The 19,266-nt window shown below is 38.8% G+C and overlaps 1 protein-coding gene across 11 annotated transcripts in view; it reads right to left on the reverse strand.

Annotated features, from left to right (window-relative positions):
* Positions 1 to 3,736: 3,736 nt before the first annotated feature.
* Positions 3,737 to 19,266, reverse strand: part of ZFP14 (ZFP14 zinc finger protein) — a 37,232-nt gene continuing 21,702 nt past the window's right edge. For all 11 annotated transcript variants that reach the window (XM_089902281.1, XM_089902286.1, XM_089902282.1 and 8 more), the window contains one exon: positions 3,737 to 9,982. In XM_089902281.1, the coding sequence (XP_089758407.1) occupies positions 8,616 to 9,982 (1,367 nt within the window). In that variant the 3' untranslated portion in view covers positions 3,737 to 8,615. The remainder of the gene's footprint in view (positions 9,983 to 19,266) is intronic.

Genomic DNA, 19,266 nt, shown 5'->3' on the forward strand with positions numbered 1-19,266 from the left:
CAGTTATAGTCCTTAGGGCTTGAGTTAGCCTCTGGTCCGCATATTGAGAGCATGGGTTTTCAACATCAGTTGTTAAGGAGTCCATTTATTCTTTCCATTAGCCCGGGAGCAGAGAGGTTGGAGGGCAGGTGGAAATGTCAGCGTATGTCATTTTTAATCAGCCCATTCCTGAACATCATGGCTGGTAAAGTAGTTTCCTTTTTCACTGTTGATGTCCATGGGGGTCCTATATGTTGCACACAGGTGTTCTAGACCCCAAATAGTAGGGTTTTCTTGCATTGTTAGATGACTCGGGTAGGTCTTTGGTAATGTCTTCCACCTTTGCAATGCACCGTAGATGCATATAGCTGTTGTTCCATCACACTAGATTGTTGCTCTGCCCTCTGCCATAGCTGGGACCAGAAGGTTACTATTATTTTGCCATTGCCACAGGCCCCAACCAAACCCTTCCGGGTAACTGGCCACGTCCAATTCACAAGCCTATCCCTGAGGTAATATCCCTAAAGCTTGTGTATGTAATTGTTTAGGGGTGAGGGGTCGGAGGGTGATGCTAGTCTTTTGTAGATAATCCAGGTCCTTGTGTGTTTTATTCATCAGCCATCCATGTGCAGTCAGATAAGCCATAAGCATTTGGCTGCTACTTTTTTAAAGTTACTTATTTATTTATTTTGCGGTACGCGGGCCTCTCACTGTTGTGGCCTCTCCCTTTGCGGAGCACAGGCTCCGGACGCGCAGGCTCAGCGGCCATGGCTCACGGGCCCAGCCGCTCCGCGGCACGTGGGATCTTCCCGGACCGGGGCACGACCCCGTGTCCCCTGCATCGGCAGGTGGGCTCTCAAGCACTACGCCGCCAGAGAAGCCCCTGGGCTGCTACTTTTAAACTGGAAAGAGACTCTGAGGTTAACAGGATATCATTGATATAATGGAAGAGAAAGACATACCTCATGGTAGTCAGCTGCCACAGGGCCCCACATGCTAGTGGACAGCCACCTCGGGATCACCCCCATAACTTTCTGTCCGACATCTTTATATCCTGACCTCACGGCACTTGTGGGAGTTTCCTCAGCCTCCTGGCTGGCCAACTATTGCGCTGTACCCCACAGAACTGCAAGCCTTGTAGTTGCCCAGCCTCAAGACCGAAGAAAGAGCCCAGAGATGGCAACAGAGATATCAGTGGTTTATTGGGTGAGAGGATCTTACATACCTGAAGCAAGGTCCTGGAGTGACACCCCACAGTGTGCATCAGACAGCGAGTAGGACATGGCAGCAGTCTTTACTACTCAAGGGAGAAGGAGGCTACAATTTATAGGGGGAAATGACGTCAGCTTGGCTCCAGTTACCAGGGAAACCAGCAGCTGGGGCACGTCCCTCACAGCCCCTCAGATTAACATGCATCATGAGGGCAGATGTTTCCCTTTAATAAAGTAGCAGGTGGGGCCATTCTAGCTGGAGGATTAGAACCATCACTAGCTGGGGCAGGAGGCAAAGACGTTCACGTGAGTAGGTTACAGGTGAAGGAGGAACTGGTCGAGTAGGGGATTCACAAAGAGCAAGAGAACAGCCATCTTGAATGACCTGATCATTCTGACACCTGTCAGAATGGCTATTATCAAAAAGCTGACAAACAATAAGTGTTGGCAAGAATGTCGAGAAAAGGGAACCCTGTGGATGGGAATGTAAATTGGTGCAACCATTCTGGAAAACCATATGGAGATTCCTGAAAAAGTTAAAAATAGAACTACCATATGATCCATCAATTCCACTCCTTGTTATGTATCTGAAGAAAATGAAAACACTAATTTGAAAAGATACATACACCCCAATGTTCATTGCAGCATTATTTACAATAGCCAAGACATAGAAGCAACCTAAATACCCCTCAACAGATGAATGGATAAAGAAGATGTGGTATTTATTATAATGAAATATTACTCCGCCATGAAAAAGAATGAAATAATGCCATTTGCGGCAACATGGATGGACCTAGATGGTATTATGTTAAGTGAAATAAGCCTGACAGAGAAAGACAAATACTCTATGACTTCACTTATATGTGGAGCCCAAAAAACAAAACAGATGAACAAGCATAACAAAACAGAAACAGATCTATAGATACAGAGATGAAACAAGCCAGAGGGGAGGGGTTGGGGGAAGTAGAGAAATAGGTGAGGGAGATTAAGAGGTACAAACCTCCAGCTGCACAGTAAATGAGTCATGGATATGAAATGTACCTTGTGGGAAATACAGTCAATAACTATGTAATATCTTTGTATGGTGACATATCATAACTAGACTTATTGTGGTAATAATTTTGAAATATATAGAAATATCAGGGCTTCCCTGGTGGTGCAGTGGTTGAGAGTCAGCCTGCCGATGCAGAGGACACGGGTTCGTGCCCCGGTCCAGGAAGATCCCACATGCCGCAGAGCGGCTGGGCCCGTGAGCCATGGCCGCTGAGCCTGCGCATCCGGAGGCTGTGCTCCGCAATGGGAGAGGCCACAACAGTGAGAGGCCCGCGTACCACAAAAAAAAAAAAAAAAAAAAAAAGCCTTTTTAAAAAAGAGAATGAAAATGTAATAGGACAAATTAAACAGATGTTACCTATATAAAATAAACAATAACATGTTTCTCTCCATCCCTTGGTATAGTAGAGTATTTTTACTCTTCTTTCCTTTTCCAATAATACTTCTTCTAAACTACCTGCACCCTTTAAGACATCGTGTTATTCTGGTATATTGGTAAAATAGAATATAGGTAAACATGAAATTCACTTTGACATGCAGCTCTGCTCTTATTAAGCCCACATTACAAAGATTCTCGTCGTCAGCCTAATGTGATGACATCAAGTTAAATACAAAGCATTCGAGCATTTGTGGGATATACGTATAGAATTTTACTTACAGGCAGCATGTCCTTAGACTTGTAATTAATCTCTAGGCCCATAGAATGTCCTGCCTGATAGGAGTGTCTTTGTTTGCTTGGGGGCTCTCGCCACCAGTCTAACAATGTGATTTATGATAGAGGTTTTGGGACACACCATATCAGTTCTGGCCACTGGAAGAACTGGAGACTTGAAACTTCGATGCTCATACTTGAAAGGTGTGAGCTTGAACCTTCTGAAGGAGTTGAAGGCTAAAGATCAGCCTAACCTCATGGACAGAATGTGAGCACCAACAAAAAATCTGGAGACCACAGGCTTGGGCAAGCTTTCTTGTGTATATTGTCACAACTCATGGCCAAGAGGAGGTAATATCATCCTTGTGTTCAAGGAGAAGATGACCAGAAGCTCCACATTTGGATCCCTCCCACACTTTGTCCTATGCATCCATCTCTCCCTTTAGCTGATTCTAATTTGTATCTTTTCATTGTAATAAAACTAATCATAACTGCACTACATTCCTGAGTTGGGTCAGTTGTTGTAGTGAACTACTCAACCTAAGAATGGTTGTAGGAACCCCTGAATTTGTCAAGAAATCTGCATAATTCATCACATCAGAAAATAAAAGGAGAAAAAACAGGTTCATACCAACAGATGATAAAATAGCTCCCAACAAAATCTAACAGGCATTAAGCAGAACAGGGACTGAATGAAACTACTTACATATAACAGACTATTTACGCTAAGTCAATAAGCATTATACTAAATGTTTAAATAGATACGTGATTTCCATTAAATTGGAAAAATGAGGTAAGTTATTCCCACTAGTATTCAACTTTATTCTGAAAACTCCGGCTACTGCAATAAGAAATAGAAATAAAATAAATAATAAAAAATATTGAGGGAACTTATTTCTATTTGCAGATGCATGGCAGAAAACATAAAATATAAAAAAGAATACAATTATTTGGTATGGCTTAAAATGAAAACTGTATGCAAAACAATAAACACCATAACACAGTTAAAACACAAGCCACCTTGAGAGAAAATAAGTCCAACATTTATAAATGTGTAATACCTGGAATTATAAATACCTGGATTATTTTAAAAATCCTAAAAAAAATCAGTGAGATAACCCAAAAAGAAAGAGAGAAAATGCATGAATAAAAAAAGCACTAAGGGGGCTTCCCTGGTGGCGCAGTGGTTGAGAGTCTGCCTGCCGATGCAGGGGACACGGGTTCGTGCCCGGTCCGGGAAGATCCCACATGCCGCGGAGCGGCTGGGCCCGTGGGCCATGGCCGCTGAGCCTGCGCGTTTGGGGCCTGTGCTCCGCAACGGTAGAGGCCACAACAGTGAGAGGCCCGCGTACCGCAAAAAAAAAAAAAAAAAAAAAGCACTAAGGGAAACATCATTGGCCAATAAACGCATATGAAAAAATGTGCTCAATTCACTTGCAATCAGGGAAGTACAGACACTCATATTCAATAAATGAAGGGATTCAATATTGGTGCAATGATGGAGCAATAATCTAGCAATATGTGAAACACAGTATACACAGCACTTCTAGATATGCACCTTTGAGTCTCAACTCTTCAAAGAAATAAGAAAACGGCTTTCAGCGACTGTGAAGCTGGGGAGGTCCAGGCTGGGAGGACATCGGATCTCTTTGTCCTCCCAGCCTTTCGACCCTCCCCCAAAGCCCCTCAATAAACTGGTTTGATTCCAAAAAATAAAAATAAGAATAAAAACCCCGCACAAAATGGTATTCAATATAGCATTTTTATTACAATGAAAAATCATTTTGTCCTAATCACTGTTTAATAGAATATTTTAGCATGTTTAATACATACATTATCAAGCACCAGGCTGGAATCTTTTCCATTCTATAGAAAATCACTAGCCTTCCATTCAAGCAGGAAGCTGCTTTCAGAGTATAATGTGAGCTGCAAAAGAAAAGTGCCCTTCCTCACCCCTTCCCAACACAATCACTCACCATGTCTGAAATGACATCCTTGAAGACATTCATTGTGGTTATGGTAGCATCTACCAAAGTGGTTCACATTCTAAAGGTGTTAAAAGGTATTTGGAGTGAGAAGTGCACAATGAAGTAAATTTGAGATACACTATGTTAAATGAAAATTTCTTTAATACATCTTTCGACAAGCTGATAACGTGTACTTGGATTTCCCCCAGAAGTAGATACTTTATCCTTTGTTTCATTTACACTTTTTCCCAAGATATCTTTTTTCAAATATCATCAAGGACTAGTATTCCCTGAAGCAAACTTGTGGAGAATGTTGGTTAAACACTGGTCTTCTGAAGCTACTTGGTACTTGGGAAAGGCAAAACACTGGCCTATTAGTGAAGACTGATTTTGTAAGAAATTCTAAATATAACTATTTAGAATTATGAAGAATAGAATTTTCGTAAGTGAAGTTGGTCTAGATTTTGCTCTTTATCTTCATCTAGTTTTGTATCAGATTATTTCACCTGTGTAAAATTAATTGGTAAAATCTTGTTAAGGATTATCTATTCTTAAGGTTTTTACCTACACAACTATCAGATTTTTTCCTTAAACAGGAACTTCGTACACACACACATTTATTTGTTGGTCTGTGGGTTCTAGAGCACAGTCAATTGTGATAACATACTTATAGAGAAGAAAATGTAATCCCTCTATATTTTTACATATATTGGAATACATATAGTACATACAGTGTTACCTTATAATTAAAAGGAAAATTTATTGATAATCTGTAATCACTTTTATCATCATTAATGCTGAATGTTTATATTTCATTTTCTTTTCCTTGATTAGACCTGCCAAGATACAGTCATTAACATTGGAAGTCTACTAGTGTCTAATCTCTTAATTTCTACTTTCAATTGTACTTTGCTTCTCTTGTGTTGGTTTTACTTTGTTCTGTTTCTTGTTTCTTTACATAAATGCTTATTCATTCCTTTAATACATTTATCTACGTGACAGGCCCAGCACTGATTGCTGCAGGTAAGTGAAGAAGATGAAGACTGGGCCCACAAACGAAGTTTCCTTAATGCATTCAGGGGCACACATTTCTCACTGAACAGAACTTTGGTTACATCTGACAAATTTAGATATGCAGGCATCTCATTAACAATCATTTCTTAAGTAGTGTATAATTTCAGCTTTGATTTTAAATATTATTTAAAATACATAAAAAAGTAAAAATATTAGAACAATGAACCCTTCATAAACAGCTACTCTACTTCAGTAATTATCAACATTTTGCTAATCTACTTTCTAGCTGTTTGCCAATTTGCTTTCTTTTTCTTTTGCTGGAGTTATTTTAATGCAAATCTGGGTATCTTATTTCATATATATGTATCTCTAACACATAGGATGTTCTATCTTTTAATAACCACATTGACATTATCATCCCTAACAAACAAAACTAATATTTCTAAAAATCATTTAATACTCAGTACATGTCCACATTTCCCCCAGTCTCCAAAATGTTGTTTTACATTTTGTTCAATCTGGGTCCAAATAATACCCACATATTGAATTTAGTTGATATGCCTCGTCTTTTTTAATCTGTTAACAGTGCCCTTCTTTTCTTTTTCATGCCACTCATTAGTTGAAGAAATCAGGTCTTTTTTTTGTAGAATTTTACACATTCTGGATCTGCTTGGCTGCTTACTTGCGGTGCCATTTACTTTTTCATCTATTCCCCAAATTCTTGGCTTTAAAATTTTTGATTTAAAGGTTTGATTCCTTCAGTTCATTATTCTGGCAGTAAGACTTCATAGGTAGTGGTACGTACTTCCTAATTGCATTGTATCAGGAGGTGCCTATTGTCTGATAGTCCCACCTTGATAGACGTTAAAATTGAATAAAAGGCTCAGAGGTGGTCAGCTTGATAAATCCAATGTAACGTTCTCACTATAAACTTTTTCCCAAATCGTTTTAATATCCACTGAAGATCATTTTCTGGACCCATTATTCCATTAGGAACCAGAAAATTTTTCTAATCCTATCAATTTTTCTGTATTTACTGGTGAGATTTCTTAAATTAAAAAAAAATTAATTTGATGAGCTTTGGGTGACTCTGAAACTTGATTCACATGGGAAAAGCAAAATAAATATTTATTTTTCCATTTATTTATTGGTTTTCAGAATAATGAGTTGGTACCCAAGCATTTCCCATAGCAGCCATAACTGAGTAAATTATCAAACTGCTATTGGGGTCATGTGAAAAGACCCAACTCCCACTGGCTGAAGATGGGGCAATTTGAGCATCAAAAAGTATATTGACTGTAATGGAATGTTTTCTTTCTTTTATACAAGAGTATCATACACACACACACACACACACACACACAATTAAATTTCCAAGTGGTTAGTTCCTTTATGCCACCTTTTTGATAATTTCTAATTAATTGAATGGTGGTCAGAGATGAGAGATTATAAAACATTTACTCTTTGGAATTTATTATGGGAAAATAATTTCATATTTCTCTTTGATTCTTCCAATAGTTGTACTCTTAACCTCATATTCATAAAATTCATAAGGTTTCTTTTCAGCATGAAATTTTGGATGCAGCTCAAGTGATGAAGAACTTCTCACATTCAACATAACCTCCTGGATTTTATCCAGAATAAATTATCTTAAGTTTAGTAAGTGCTGAGCAGTGACAGGAGGCATTTCTACATTTATTACTTCTATAGGATATTCCTTTCATATGAATTCACTAATACTAATGATGTTAATAACAACTATAGGTAATATTTACAGAAAACATGCTATGTGGCTGCTATTTTTCCAAGTATTAACTACTCACTCCTCACAACAATTCTATTACATGATGTAGCAGGCTGACTCTGAATTGGCCCCAGTGGTCCCTTCCTCCTGGTATTCATACTCTTGTGTAAGCCTTTTCCCTTGAGTGTAGGGTGGCCTAGTTCCTCGCTTTTAACCAAAAGAAGATAGAAAAAGTGATGAAATAATGTCATTTCAATGATTGGATTACACAAGACGATAGCTTCTTTGATGCTAGCAGCCTCTTGCTTCCTTGGCTTGCACACTCTGATGAAGTAAGCAGCCACCTTGAAGAGGCCCATGTAGCAAGGAATTGAAGTCAGCATTTAGCCAACAGCCAGCTAGAAACTGAGGACCTCAGCGCAACAGCCCTCAGTGAATTAATTCGGTCAACAAGCACATGAGGTTGGAAGCGCATCCCTTCCCCAGTTGAGCCTTCCGATGAGACTCAGCCATGGTTGAAATCTTGATTTTAGCCTTGTGAGAGGCCCTGAAGCAGAGAACCCAACTAAGTTATGCCTAGACTCCTGACCCACAGAAACTGAGATAATGTGTATTATTTTAAGCTACTAAGTTTGTGGTAATTTATTACACAGCAATAAATAACTAATATACATAAGTACTACTATCACCATTTTACAAGTGAGCAAAATGAGGCACAGAAATTTAAGTACCTTATCTAATAACACACTGGTAATAAAGGGTTGAAATGGTGATAATGATAGATAAGGCTAAAGATTTTCCTGCATTCATTATATTATTTCCTCATATAAATTTGCTGAAGATATACAATGTCTGAATGGTGGTGGAAGGTTTTAAAGCAACAATTTTTTCTGAAATATAAACTTTTTAATGCTTAGTTATAAGCATGAAACAAATTTTCTCAAAAATGAATTTTCTGATGTTCTGTAACATGTACATTTGAAAGCCTTCTTGTATTAAATTCCATTATGAATTTTCTGATGCTGAGTAAGGTGTGAATGTTGTCTAAAGGCCTTCTTACATTCCTTACATTTGTAGGGTTTCTCACCAGTATGAATTCTCTGGTGTTGAGTAAGAAAAGAATAAAGTCTAAAAGCTTTACCACATTCCTTACAGTCATAGGGTTTCTCTCCAGTATGAATACTCTGATGTTGAGTAAGTTGTGAGAGCAATCTAAAAGGCTTTCTACATTCCTTACATTCATAAGGTTTCTCTCCAGTATGAATACTCTGATGTTGAGTAAGTTGTGAGAGTAGTCTAAAGGCCTTCCCACATTCTTCACATTCATAAGGTCTCTCGCCAATATGAATGCTCTGATGGGAAATAAGTTGTGAGTAACTACTAAAGGTCTTCCAACATTCCATACATTCATAGGGTTTCTCACGAGTATGAATTCTCTGATGGCGAACAAGTTGTTGCCTTAATCTAAAAGTCTTCCCACACTCTTTACATTCATAGGGTTTCTCACCAGTATGAATACTCTGATGGACAGTAAGCTGTTGGCATATTCTAAAAGCCTTTCCACATTCCTTACATTCATAGGGTTTCTCCCCAAAATGAATTTTCTGATGTATTCTAAGGTCTGGACCACATACAAAGGCCTTCCCACATTCCTTACATTCATAGAGCTTCTCAGAAGTATGAAGTCTCTGATGTCGAGTAAGGTGTGTACACTGCCTAAAAGTCTTCCCACATGCCTTACATTCATAGGGCTTCTCACCAGTGTGAATTCTCTGATGTCGAGCAAGCTGCTGATGTACTCTAAAGGCCTTCCCACATTCCTTACATTCATAGGGCTTTTCACCAGTATGAAGTCTCTGATGTTGAGTAAGTTCTTGGAGGACTGTAAAGGCCTTCCCACATTCCTTACATTCATAGGGTTTCTCACCAGTATGAAGTTTGTGATGTCTAATAAGGTGTGCACGCTGTCTAAAGGCCTGCCCACATTCTTTACATTTGTAAGGTTTTTCACCAGTATGAATTCTCAGGTGTTGACTAAGTGTTGAGCGACGAATAAAGGTCTTCCTACATTCCTTACATTCATATAACTTTTCTCCATTATGAATTCTCTGATACTCAGCAAGAAGATTATGCCTTTTGTAAGTGGACATTTTTTCAGAAGCAATTTTCACTTGCCCAAAATATCCCTCTTGTGGTTCCTTTTGCCCCTCAATCTTGCTTTTGCATTCCCAATCATTTCTAAAAAAGGAGTCTTGAAGGCCATAGCTTTTAATTCTTTCCATTATCTCCCACTGGAATGAATATATTTCATAAATGTCCTTTTCTGGAGATAAAGTATTGGTCCTGTATCTGGACTCCAAATCTGAAAGAAAACAAGAAAGCAAACACACGCTGTTTTCCGGTTCCAGAAGAAAGAAAACTATACAGAAATAAAAAGCACCTAAAATAATGCCTATTACTAAAACTGAGCAGGACCCTGTGGGGCTCCTGGGCACGGAAGCCTTTCTGTGTCCCCCATTTCTTTGTTTGCAGGGAACAGACTCCAGCCTCCATGACCTTCCCTGAGTTCCAAAGGGCAAATTCGAACAGTTGCTAATCAGGGAAGGGAGGGGATGCAGAAACAAGGAAGGAGTAGTCAAGAAACAACAGTACAGCCTTGGGGTGTCCTGGTTCTACCTCAAGGGATACACATAACAGAATCTTTGAGTTCTTCTGCAGAACTAAAACCCCCACCAAACAGAAGATGTTCCAGAGAGAAAGTCACAGTTTGATAACCTCGAGAAGCTCATCAGGAGACCACCTGAAGCCAGATTAAAGGAATACAGGCCCTGCACACACCCTGATCCTTATCAGCAACCCCACCCTTGAACCACTGCTATAAAACTCACCAAATCCTCCTGGGTTGGGACACACAGTTCTTGAGGCACTAGCCTGCTGTGTCCCCGTTTGCCTGGCAAAGCAATAAAGCTATTCTTTTCTACTTCACCCAAACCTCTGTCTCCGAGATTTGATATGGCACTGGTGCACAAAGGCTGAATTTTCAGCATCATTACCAGTGAATAGATTAGACATCTCTAGAAGATAGGCATCCTTGCTACAATAACACATATGTGTACCTAAAAAAACCTATCTTCTGTAAAATTACACACCAAAAATTAGAGTTTATGGGGAAAACAGGGCTGGAGAAGAACACTCAAATCTATGCAACTTTATTGGCAGAGCACTAACAAATATAATCATTGATATCTCAAGAGATAACCTGAAAGGCAGCTCAACACAGCTGAAGGCTGCATCATGGATATTAAAATGCACACAAAAAATTGAAAACACTGGATTTCAGGTGCTGAGACACTGTACATGAAAATAAAGCCCTGAGCCAGTGAGGCTACCATTAAGATGGAAATAGGATGACGTGAAACCTGTCATCAGCTAGGAGACACGCAAGGTTGATGGTATCCATGTCTGGGGAGGGAGCCTGAATGTAGGCATTTATTATTAATTTTCTTAATATGGAGGTGTAAGGGCTCTTAACAATAAAGTATCAAATTAAAGGCTTTTGCCTTTCCTGCTGAATGTTATAAATCTATTTCTACCATTCTGGCACTATTCAACAAGGAAAATTACCTGTGAAACAACTAAGTTCCACATTATACTGATATCATTCCCTACTTCATATCATTACTAAGCTAATTTGTATTATGGATTATTAACTGTATTATGGAACAGACTATATTCTCATACATTTCAAAACAAGGCAAAGGAAACAGAGAATAAAGAAAGTTCAGGAATGGAGGTGAGGTTGGTGATTAGGCAAACAAGGTAAATCAGTTGAGGCCTGATTTAAGTGTGTGTAAGAATCACCTAAAGGTCTGTTAAAACTATACAGAGATGTTTGACTGAAACAAGATCTACAGGACTAGTTCCTGCACATGTTTTTGTTTTGTTCTTTTTTATATCTGACAATAAATGACCCTGTTGCTGATCAATGTTTGAGTCTCTCTACTTAAACGTTTTCAATGATTTCTCTTTACAATTAGAATAAAACAGAAATATCTGAGCATGAATAATAAGGCTTCTGCTTATCAACTCCTCTCCCATTTACTTTCTCTGTTCATGCCATAAAGGCCTCTTTTCAGCTCACAAAATGCACTGTTTAATGTTTAATGCAACTGTTGCCATTAAATAGGGCTCTTGACAGGTTGCTCCTTCTTTGAGAAATCCTCTGATTTTGCATGGTTGACTTCTCTTCATCCTCAGATCTCAAATCAAAAATCACTTCTTCAGAAAAGATATTCCTGCTGATCCTATTTAAGTCTAAGCACTTTATGCTCTATCCCAGAAACATGTTGCTCGTCTCTATAACATTGCAATAACATATTTATTAATTTTCTCACTTGTTATTCCATTAGTCTCTTACCCCTAAGTTTTCCCAGTGGCAGAAATGATTCTAAGTTCACTTACTATTGAATAAGCAACCCCAAATTCGCAATAGATGTTACTCATTTAATTCCCACAATTATGTAATCACTAACAAATATATACATCCGTCTCTAACCTTTTTTTTTATTTATTTTATTTCTGGCTGTGTTGGGTCTTTGTTGCTGTGTGCAGGCTTTCTCTAGTTGCAGTGAGCAGGGGCTACTCTTCGTTGCAGTGCGCAGGCTTCTCATTGAGGTGGCTTCTCTTGTTGTGGAGCACGGGCTCTAGGTGCTCAGGCTTCGGTAGTTGTGTCATGCGGGCTTCAGGAGTTGTGGCATGCAGGCATCAGTAGTTGTGGCACGTGGGCTCAGTAGTTGTGGTTTGTGGGCTCTAGAGTGCAGGCTCAGTAGTTGTGGCACACGGGTCTAGCTGCTCCGCAGCATGTGAGATCTTCCCAGGCCAGGGCTCAAACCGGTGTCCCCTGCACTAGCAGGTAGATTTGTGACCACTGCACCACCAGGGAGGCCCTGCCTCTAATCTTTTATACTGTACTACAACGACTTGCTTATCTCCACCAGAGTTCATACAATTACTACATCAGTGCTACATTTACTCAAACACTTGCTCCTCCATATCTTCCCTAGGTGCTCCTCTCCAATCCTACATAGCCGCAGCAACTTTCGTACTTCCCAGAGAAGGACCTCAAATATTTTTCAATCATGCTAATATTGACAGGCTTATGACATCCTGAGCAAAAAGGCATGTGTAGATATTGAGTACAGAAGAATGGCTGTCAACTATGGAATGGGATTTGGTATCACCTGAGTACAAGAGAGTACAAATAAAGGCTATGTTAGATGTGGGCTTGAAGACAGTGACCCAGATGCGGGATTTGAGTGAAGAATATCTAAATGCAAATGAAGTAAGAAAAGAGATGGGAGAAGATGGGATAGGAGAGATAGGAAAGTATTTTTCTGCGACTACCGTATAAATGTATAAAACTGTTGAAATGACTCAAATCATTGCCTGATCACTGAAACAAAATGAGAAATAAAATCATAAAACCAAGAGACATCTTCACTTCAAAAATTTAAAACTATTTACTAAATTTAAAAAAATTGAAGAATTTCTAGAATACTGAAAACACCACATTATCAAGAATCTATGAAATACAGCTACAGATCTTAGAAGAAAATTCATCAATACATTTAAATAGAGCAATAGAAATGAAAGAAAAAAGTATATGAGTATCCCACTCAAAACTTAAGAAAAGAACAACAAAATATACTGAGGAACCCAGGAGAAAATAAATTAAAATAAATGCAGAATTCCATTAATTAGATAACAGAAAAATAATGAAATTAATATGCAAGTGAAAAACCCAGGTTGTTTGAAAAAAATTAAATGAAATATATTAACCATCTGCTAAGATAATAAGAAAAAACAGGAGGGACTTCCCTGGTGGCACAGCAGTTAAGAATCTGCCTGCCAATGCAGGGGACACAGGTTCAATTCCTGATCCAGGAAGATCCCACATGCCATGGAGTGACTAAACCCGTGCACCACAACTACTGAGTCTGCGCCCTGGAGCCCGTGAGCCACAACTACTGAGCCTGCGTTCCTAGAGTTCGTGCTCTGCAACAAGAGAAGCCACCGCAATGAGAAGCACATGCACCGCAACGAAGAGCAGTCCCCACTCGCCACAACTAGAGAAAGCCCGTGCACAGCTACAAAGACCCAACACAGCCAAAATTAATAAATTTAAAAAATATATTTTTTTTAAGAAAAAAAAAGGAAAGCATTCAAACAAAATAAAAAACAGCAACTAGGTATCAGAGCACTCCTTGCAAGCAAAAACACTGACTACCTTTGTTCTGGACTATAATTTTGAGAATGTTTGTATAACAAATACCCTTGGAAGGTAGAGATACTCTCTCTCTCTAAATCAACCTACAGGTTTGCTAACTGTTCAATATAATAAAGGTAGTATCTCCCTCAAAGCAAAGGTCATGCATGTGTATTACCCATTATGAAAGATTTGGGTTCTCTAAACTCCGGGTCCTCTCCCATAATGCAGCTCACTGAATGCTCACGTATCTACCTGGACCATCCGCATCACCCCCATGGAACTTGTGGGCAAAGAGGAACAAGGCAAATATGTTGATGTTCATGCTGCTTGTTGTGCTTTGAGCAATAAAATCCTCTGCCTTTGGATTAGGAGCCTTGTGTCTTCTGCCAGCATCCATGGCACTGCTGTAGGCTACTTGTTAGCTTGCAAGTAGGGTAAAATTTCAGACCCTTTACACTTCTTGACACTAACAAATTATTAATAAAACAGAATATTTTGAAAATCGTAAGGAACTACTATGGCAATAAAGGGTAATTTTCTAAGAAAATATAGAGAAAGTAGTCAAAGACCTTCTCCAAAAACTATCTTGAAGATTATCAAAACTTTAGAAAGCATGTAGCCCAATATTTAAAGTAGCCCAGCACGTTAAAAATAAGAAAATAATTCCAAGTTATTTTTTTCCAAGTTATTTTTTAAAGTTTATTTTATTTTTGGCTGTGTTTGGTCTTCGTTGTTGCACGTGGGCTTTCTCTAGCTGCAGCGAGCAGGGGCTACACTTGGTTGCGGTGTGCAGGCTTCTCATTGCTCTTGTTGCAGAGCATGGGCTCTAGGCGCTTAGGCTTCAGTAGTTGTGGCGTGCAGGCTTAGTAGTTGTGGAGCATGGGCTTAGTTGCTCCATGGCATGTGGGATCTTCCTGGACCAGGGATCGAATCCATGTCCCCTGCATAGGCAAGTGGATTCTTAACCACTGTGCCACCAGGGAAGCCCCCCAAATTATTTTTAAGTGAGTGTAAAAATGAAATCTAAACCTAGTAAAGGAAAGCTATATGCCAATATCACTTATAAAAATTCATGCCAAAACTCATAGCACACTAAAAGAAAATATATCATAACTAACTGTGGCTTACCCTGAGAATGGAAGGGCAGTTCAACATTAGTAAATCTTCTAAAAAATTTATAATATTAGTTATTCATTTTTAAAATTTATTTTTATTTTATTTTATTTTTTTGGCCACACGGCATGTGGAATCTTAGTTACCTGACCAGGGATTGAACCCATGCCCCCTGCATTGGAAGCACGGAGTCTTAACCACTGGACTGCCAAGGAAATCCCTATAATATTAATTATTCTAAGGATTAAAATTATACACTTATTTCTAAAGACACTGGAAAGCCATCTGACATTAACTCATCACTCATTATTTATAAAAAAAGCACTCAAAATAATAGGAATATACAGTTACTTCCTTAACATGATAAAAAATGTATTTCTTAGCCCAAAAGCTAGATTTAACTTAGTGAAGAAACACTGGGAGCATGAGGAGACTTAGGAACTGTTCTAAAAATTGATTGTGGTGGTAGTTACATAACTATATACGTTTATTAAAATGCCTAAAACTGGATACTAAAAAGAGTGAATTTTAATGTATGTCAATTATATATTCATCAATAAACTGAATTTTTTAAAGTATAAAAATGTAAACACAAAAAAGATGTAGATTCCCACTAACTTATAAAAATAATGCAATCCTCAGGGAGTATGTGGAAAATTTCTGTACCTTCCATTCAATTTTTCTGTGAATGGAGACTATGAATGAAGTCTATTTTTAAAAAAATGAATGTAAAGTATCTTGTCCCTCTAACTCACCTATATTCTACTTCTTTTTATTCTGAAATATGTAATTATGAACTCTAAAAGTCATTTTTCTTTTTGCCCAAACTCTGTTCCAAAAATTAATTTGTAATGGCTTTCTTTAGTCACCAGATTATCACCTAGAATGGAAAAAACCTGTAGGTCAGAGATATAAGTGGCCTAATGCAATGCAATAATGCTACACTGATTCGAATTAAGGATCAACACTACACTTTAAATCCATTTGTGTAAATGGTTTTTAAGTATATGTTTTATTATTTTTTTAAAATTTTTAATTAATTTATTTTTGCCTGCATTGGGTCTTCATTGCTGTGAGCTGGCTTTCTCTAGTTGCGGTAAGTGGGGGGTACTCTTTGTTGTGCTGTGTGGGCTCCTCATTACGGTGGCTTCTCTTGTTGTGGACCACGGTCTCTAGGCATGTTGCCTTCAGAAGTTGTGGCATGTGGGCTCAGTAGTTGTGGCACACGGTCTTAGTTGCTCCGTGGCATGTGGGATCTTCCCAGACCAGGGCTCGAATCCATGTCCACTGCATTGGCAGACGAATTCTAAACCACTGAGCCATCAGGGAAGCCCTTAAGTATATGTTTTAAAAGGATTAGCAAAATATTTTTGTTTGGGGTTTTCTACACAAATATATAGCTATCACTGAAAAACTGGGGTAGCTGACACCCTAAATCCAGGTAAACCTCCATGAGATTACACTACGCAGTCCCTATTTCTTAGGGTAACACAAGCAGACCCCAAAACATGGAAAGTCTGGAGGATGTCTCAGCAGGGCAACCAAAGAGATCAGGATATGACTCCACCTGAGCTGCTCTGAGACCTCCTGGACGAAGTGCTGCTCTGCTTTGGAGAAAGCAGCTTTCAGAGAAATCAGCACCATGTGGCTCCTTCCTGAGAGATCCCAAAAGCATAAGAGGGGTGGCCATAAGGTGGCTTGCAGTTTTAACTGATACTCTGTGATTCTGAATCCCAGTGGAAAATTCTACTCAACAAGCAGAAGAAGAAAATAATTTATTCTCTTCTAGAACTAGAAAGTTAGTCTTTTAACAGAATAATATGCCAGTCAAATGATTTCTTTCTTTCTTATAATGCTCCTTAGAAAAGCAATCTTGCTGTAAGATCCAACAGATGTATTTTATGCAAACAGAGAGGTAGAATAAAATTAACACAATCCAAATTAAAAATACGAATGAATTTTTCCTAGAATTAGACATGTTAATTCAAGAATCTATATGGAGGGCTTCCTTGGTGGCGCAGTGGTTGAGAGTCCGCCTGCCGATACAGGGGACACGGGTTCGTGCCCGGGTCCTGGAAGATCCCACATGCTGTGGAGCAGCTGGGCCCGTGAGCCATGGCCGCTGAGCCTGAGTGTCCGGAGCCTGTGCTCCGCAACGGGAGAGGCCACAACAGTAAGAGGCCCACGTACCACAAAAACAAACAAAAACAAACAAACAAACAAAAAAAAAAACAAAAAAAAAGAATCTATATGGAGAAATAACCAAGAATTTTTTAAAAACTGGAAAAGAAGACTAATAAGAAGGGAATACTCCAAAGGTTAGTAGAGGTACACTAAAAAGCTCCAGTAATCATACAGGGACTTCCCTGGTGGTCCAGTGGTAAACAATCCACCTTCCAATGCAGGGGACGCAGGTTTGATCCCTGGTCAGAGAACTAAGATCCCACATTCCACGGGGCAACTAAGCCTGTGCACGACAACTACTGAGCTCACGCGCCTCAACTAGAGAGGCTGTGTGTCACTAACTACAGAGCCCACGTGCCCTGGAGCCTGTACACCACAACTAGAGAGAAGCCCAAGTGATGCAAAAAAGAGCCTGCGTGCCACAATGAAAAGATCCCGCAAGCCTTAATGAAGATCCTGTGTGCCTGCAACTAACACCTGAAGCAATCAAAATAAATTACAATACATACTTTTAAAAAAAATAACAAAAATAATATTGACATTGATGACAAAAAGCTGCATTAAAATATTAAAAATTTTTCAGGTGAAACATATTGTTGAGAAGCAAGAAGAACTACAATCCTGCAGCCTGTGGAACAAAAACCACATTCACAGAAAGACAAAATGAAAAGGCAGAGGGCTATGTACCAGATGAAGGAACAAGATAAAACACCAGAAAAACAACTAAATGAAGTGGAGATAGGCAACCTTCCAGCAAAAGAATTCAGAATAATGATAGTGAAGATGATGCAGGACCTTGGAAAAAGAATGGAGGCAAAGATCAAGAAGATACAAGAAATGTTTAACAAAGATTTAGAAGAATTAAAGAACAAACAAACAGAGACGAACAATACAATAATTGAAATGAAAGATACACTAGAAGGAATCAATAGCAGAATAACTGAAGCAGAAGAACGGATAAGTGACCTGGAAGACAGAATGGAAGAATTCACTGCTGTGGAACAGAATAAAGAAAAAAGAATGAAAAGAAATGAAGACAGCCTAAGAGACCTCGGGGACACCATTAAATGCAACAACATTCGCATTATAGGGGTCCCAGAAGGAGAAGAGAGAGAGAAAGGACCCAAGAAAATATTTGAAGAGATTATAGTCAAAAACTTCCCTAACATGGGAAAGTAAATAGCCACCCAATTCCAGGAAGTGCAGAGAGTCCCATACAGGATAAACCCAAGGAGAAATATGCCGAGACACATAGTAATCAAATTGGCAAAAATTAAAGACAAAGAAAACTTATTGAAAGCAGCAAGGGAAAAATGACAAATAACATACAAGGGAACTCCCATAAGGTTAAGAGCTGATTTCTCAGCAGAAACTCTACAAGCCAGAAGGGAGTGGCATGATACACTTAAAGTGATGGAACCTACAACCAAGATTACTCTACCCAGCAATGATCTCATTCAGATTCAGTGGAGAAATCAAAAGTTTTACAGACAAGCAAAAGCTAAGAGAATTCAGCACCACCAAACCAGCTCTACAACAAATGCTAAAGGAACTTCTCTACGTGGGAAACACAAGAGAAGAAAAGGACCTACAAAAACAAACCCAAAACAATTAAGAAAATAGTCATAGGTACATATTGATAATTACCTTAAACGTGAATGGATTAAATGCTACAACCAAAAGACACAGGCTTGCAGAATGGATACAAAAACAAGACTCATATATATGCTGTATACAAGAGACCCACTTCAGACCTACGGACACATAGAGACTGAAAGTGAGGGGATGGAAAAAGATATTCCATACAAATGGAAATCAAAAGAAAGCTAGGGTAACAATACTCGTAACAGATAAAATAGACTTTAAAATAAAGAATGTTACAAGAGACAAGGAAGGACACTACATAATGATCAAGGGATCAATCCAATAAGAAGATATAACAATTATTAATATATATGCATCCAACATAGGAGCACCTCAATACATAAGGCAACTGCTAACAGCTATAAAAGAGGAAATCGACAGTAACACAATAATAGTGGGGGACTTTAACACCTCACTTACACCAATGGACAGATCAT

Source organism: Delphinapterus leucas, chromosome 20 (assembly GCF_059928025.1).
Source record: "Delphinapterus leucas isolate spDelLeu-1000000601 "Yukka" chromosome 20, BTC_Dleu_Yukka2, whole genome shotgun sequence".
Taxonomy (NCBI): Eukaryota; Metazoa; Chordata; class Mammalia; order Artiodactyla; family Monodontidae; genus Delphinapterus; species Delphinapterus leucas.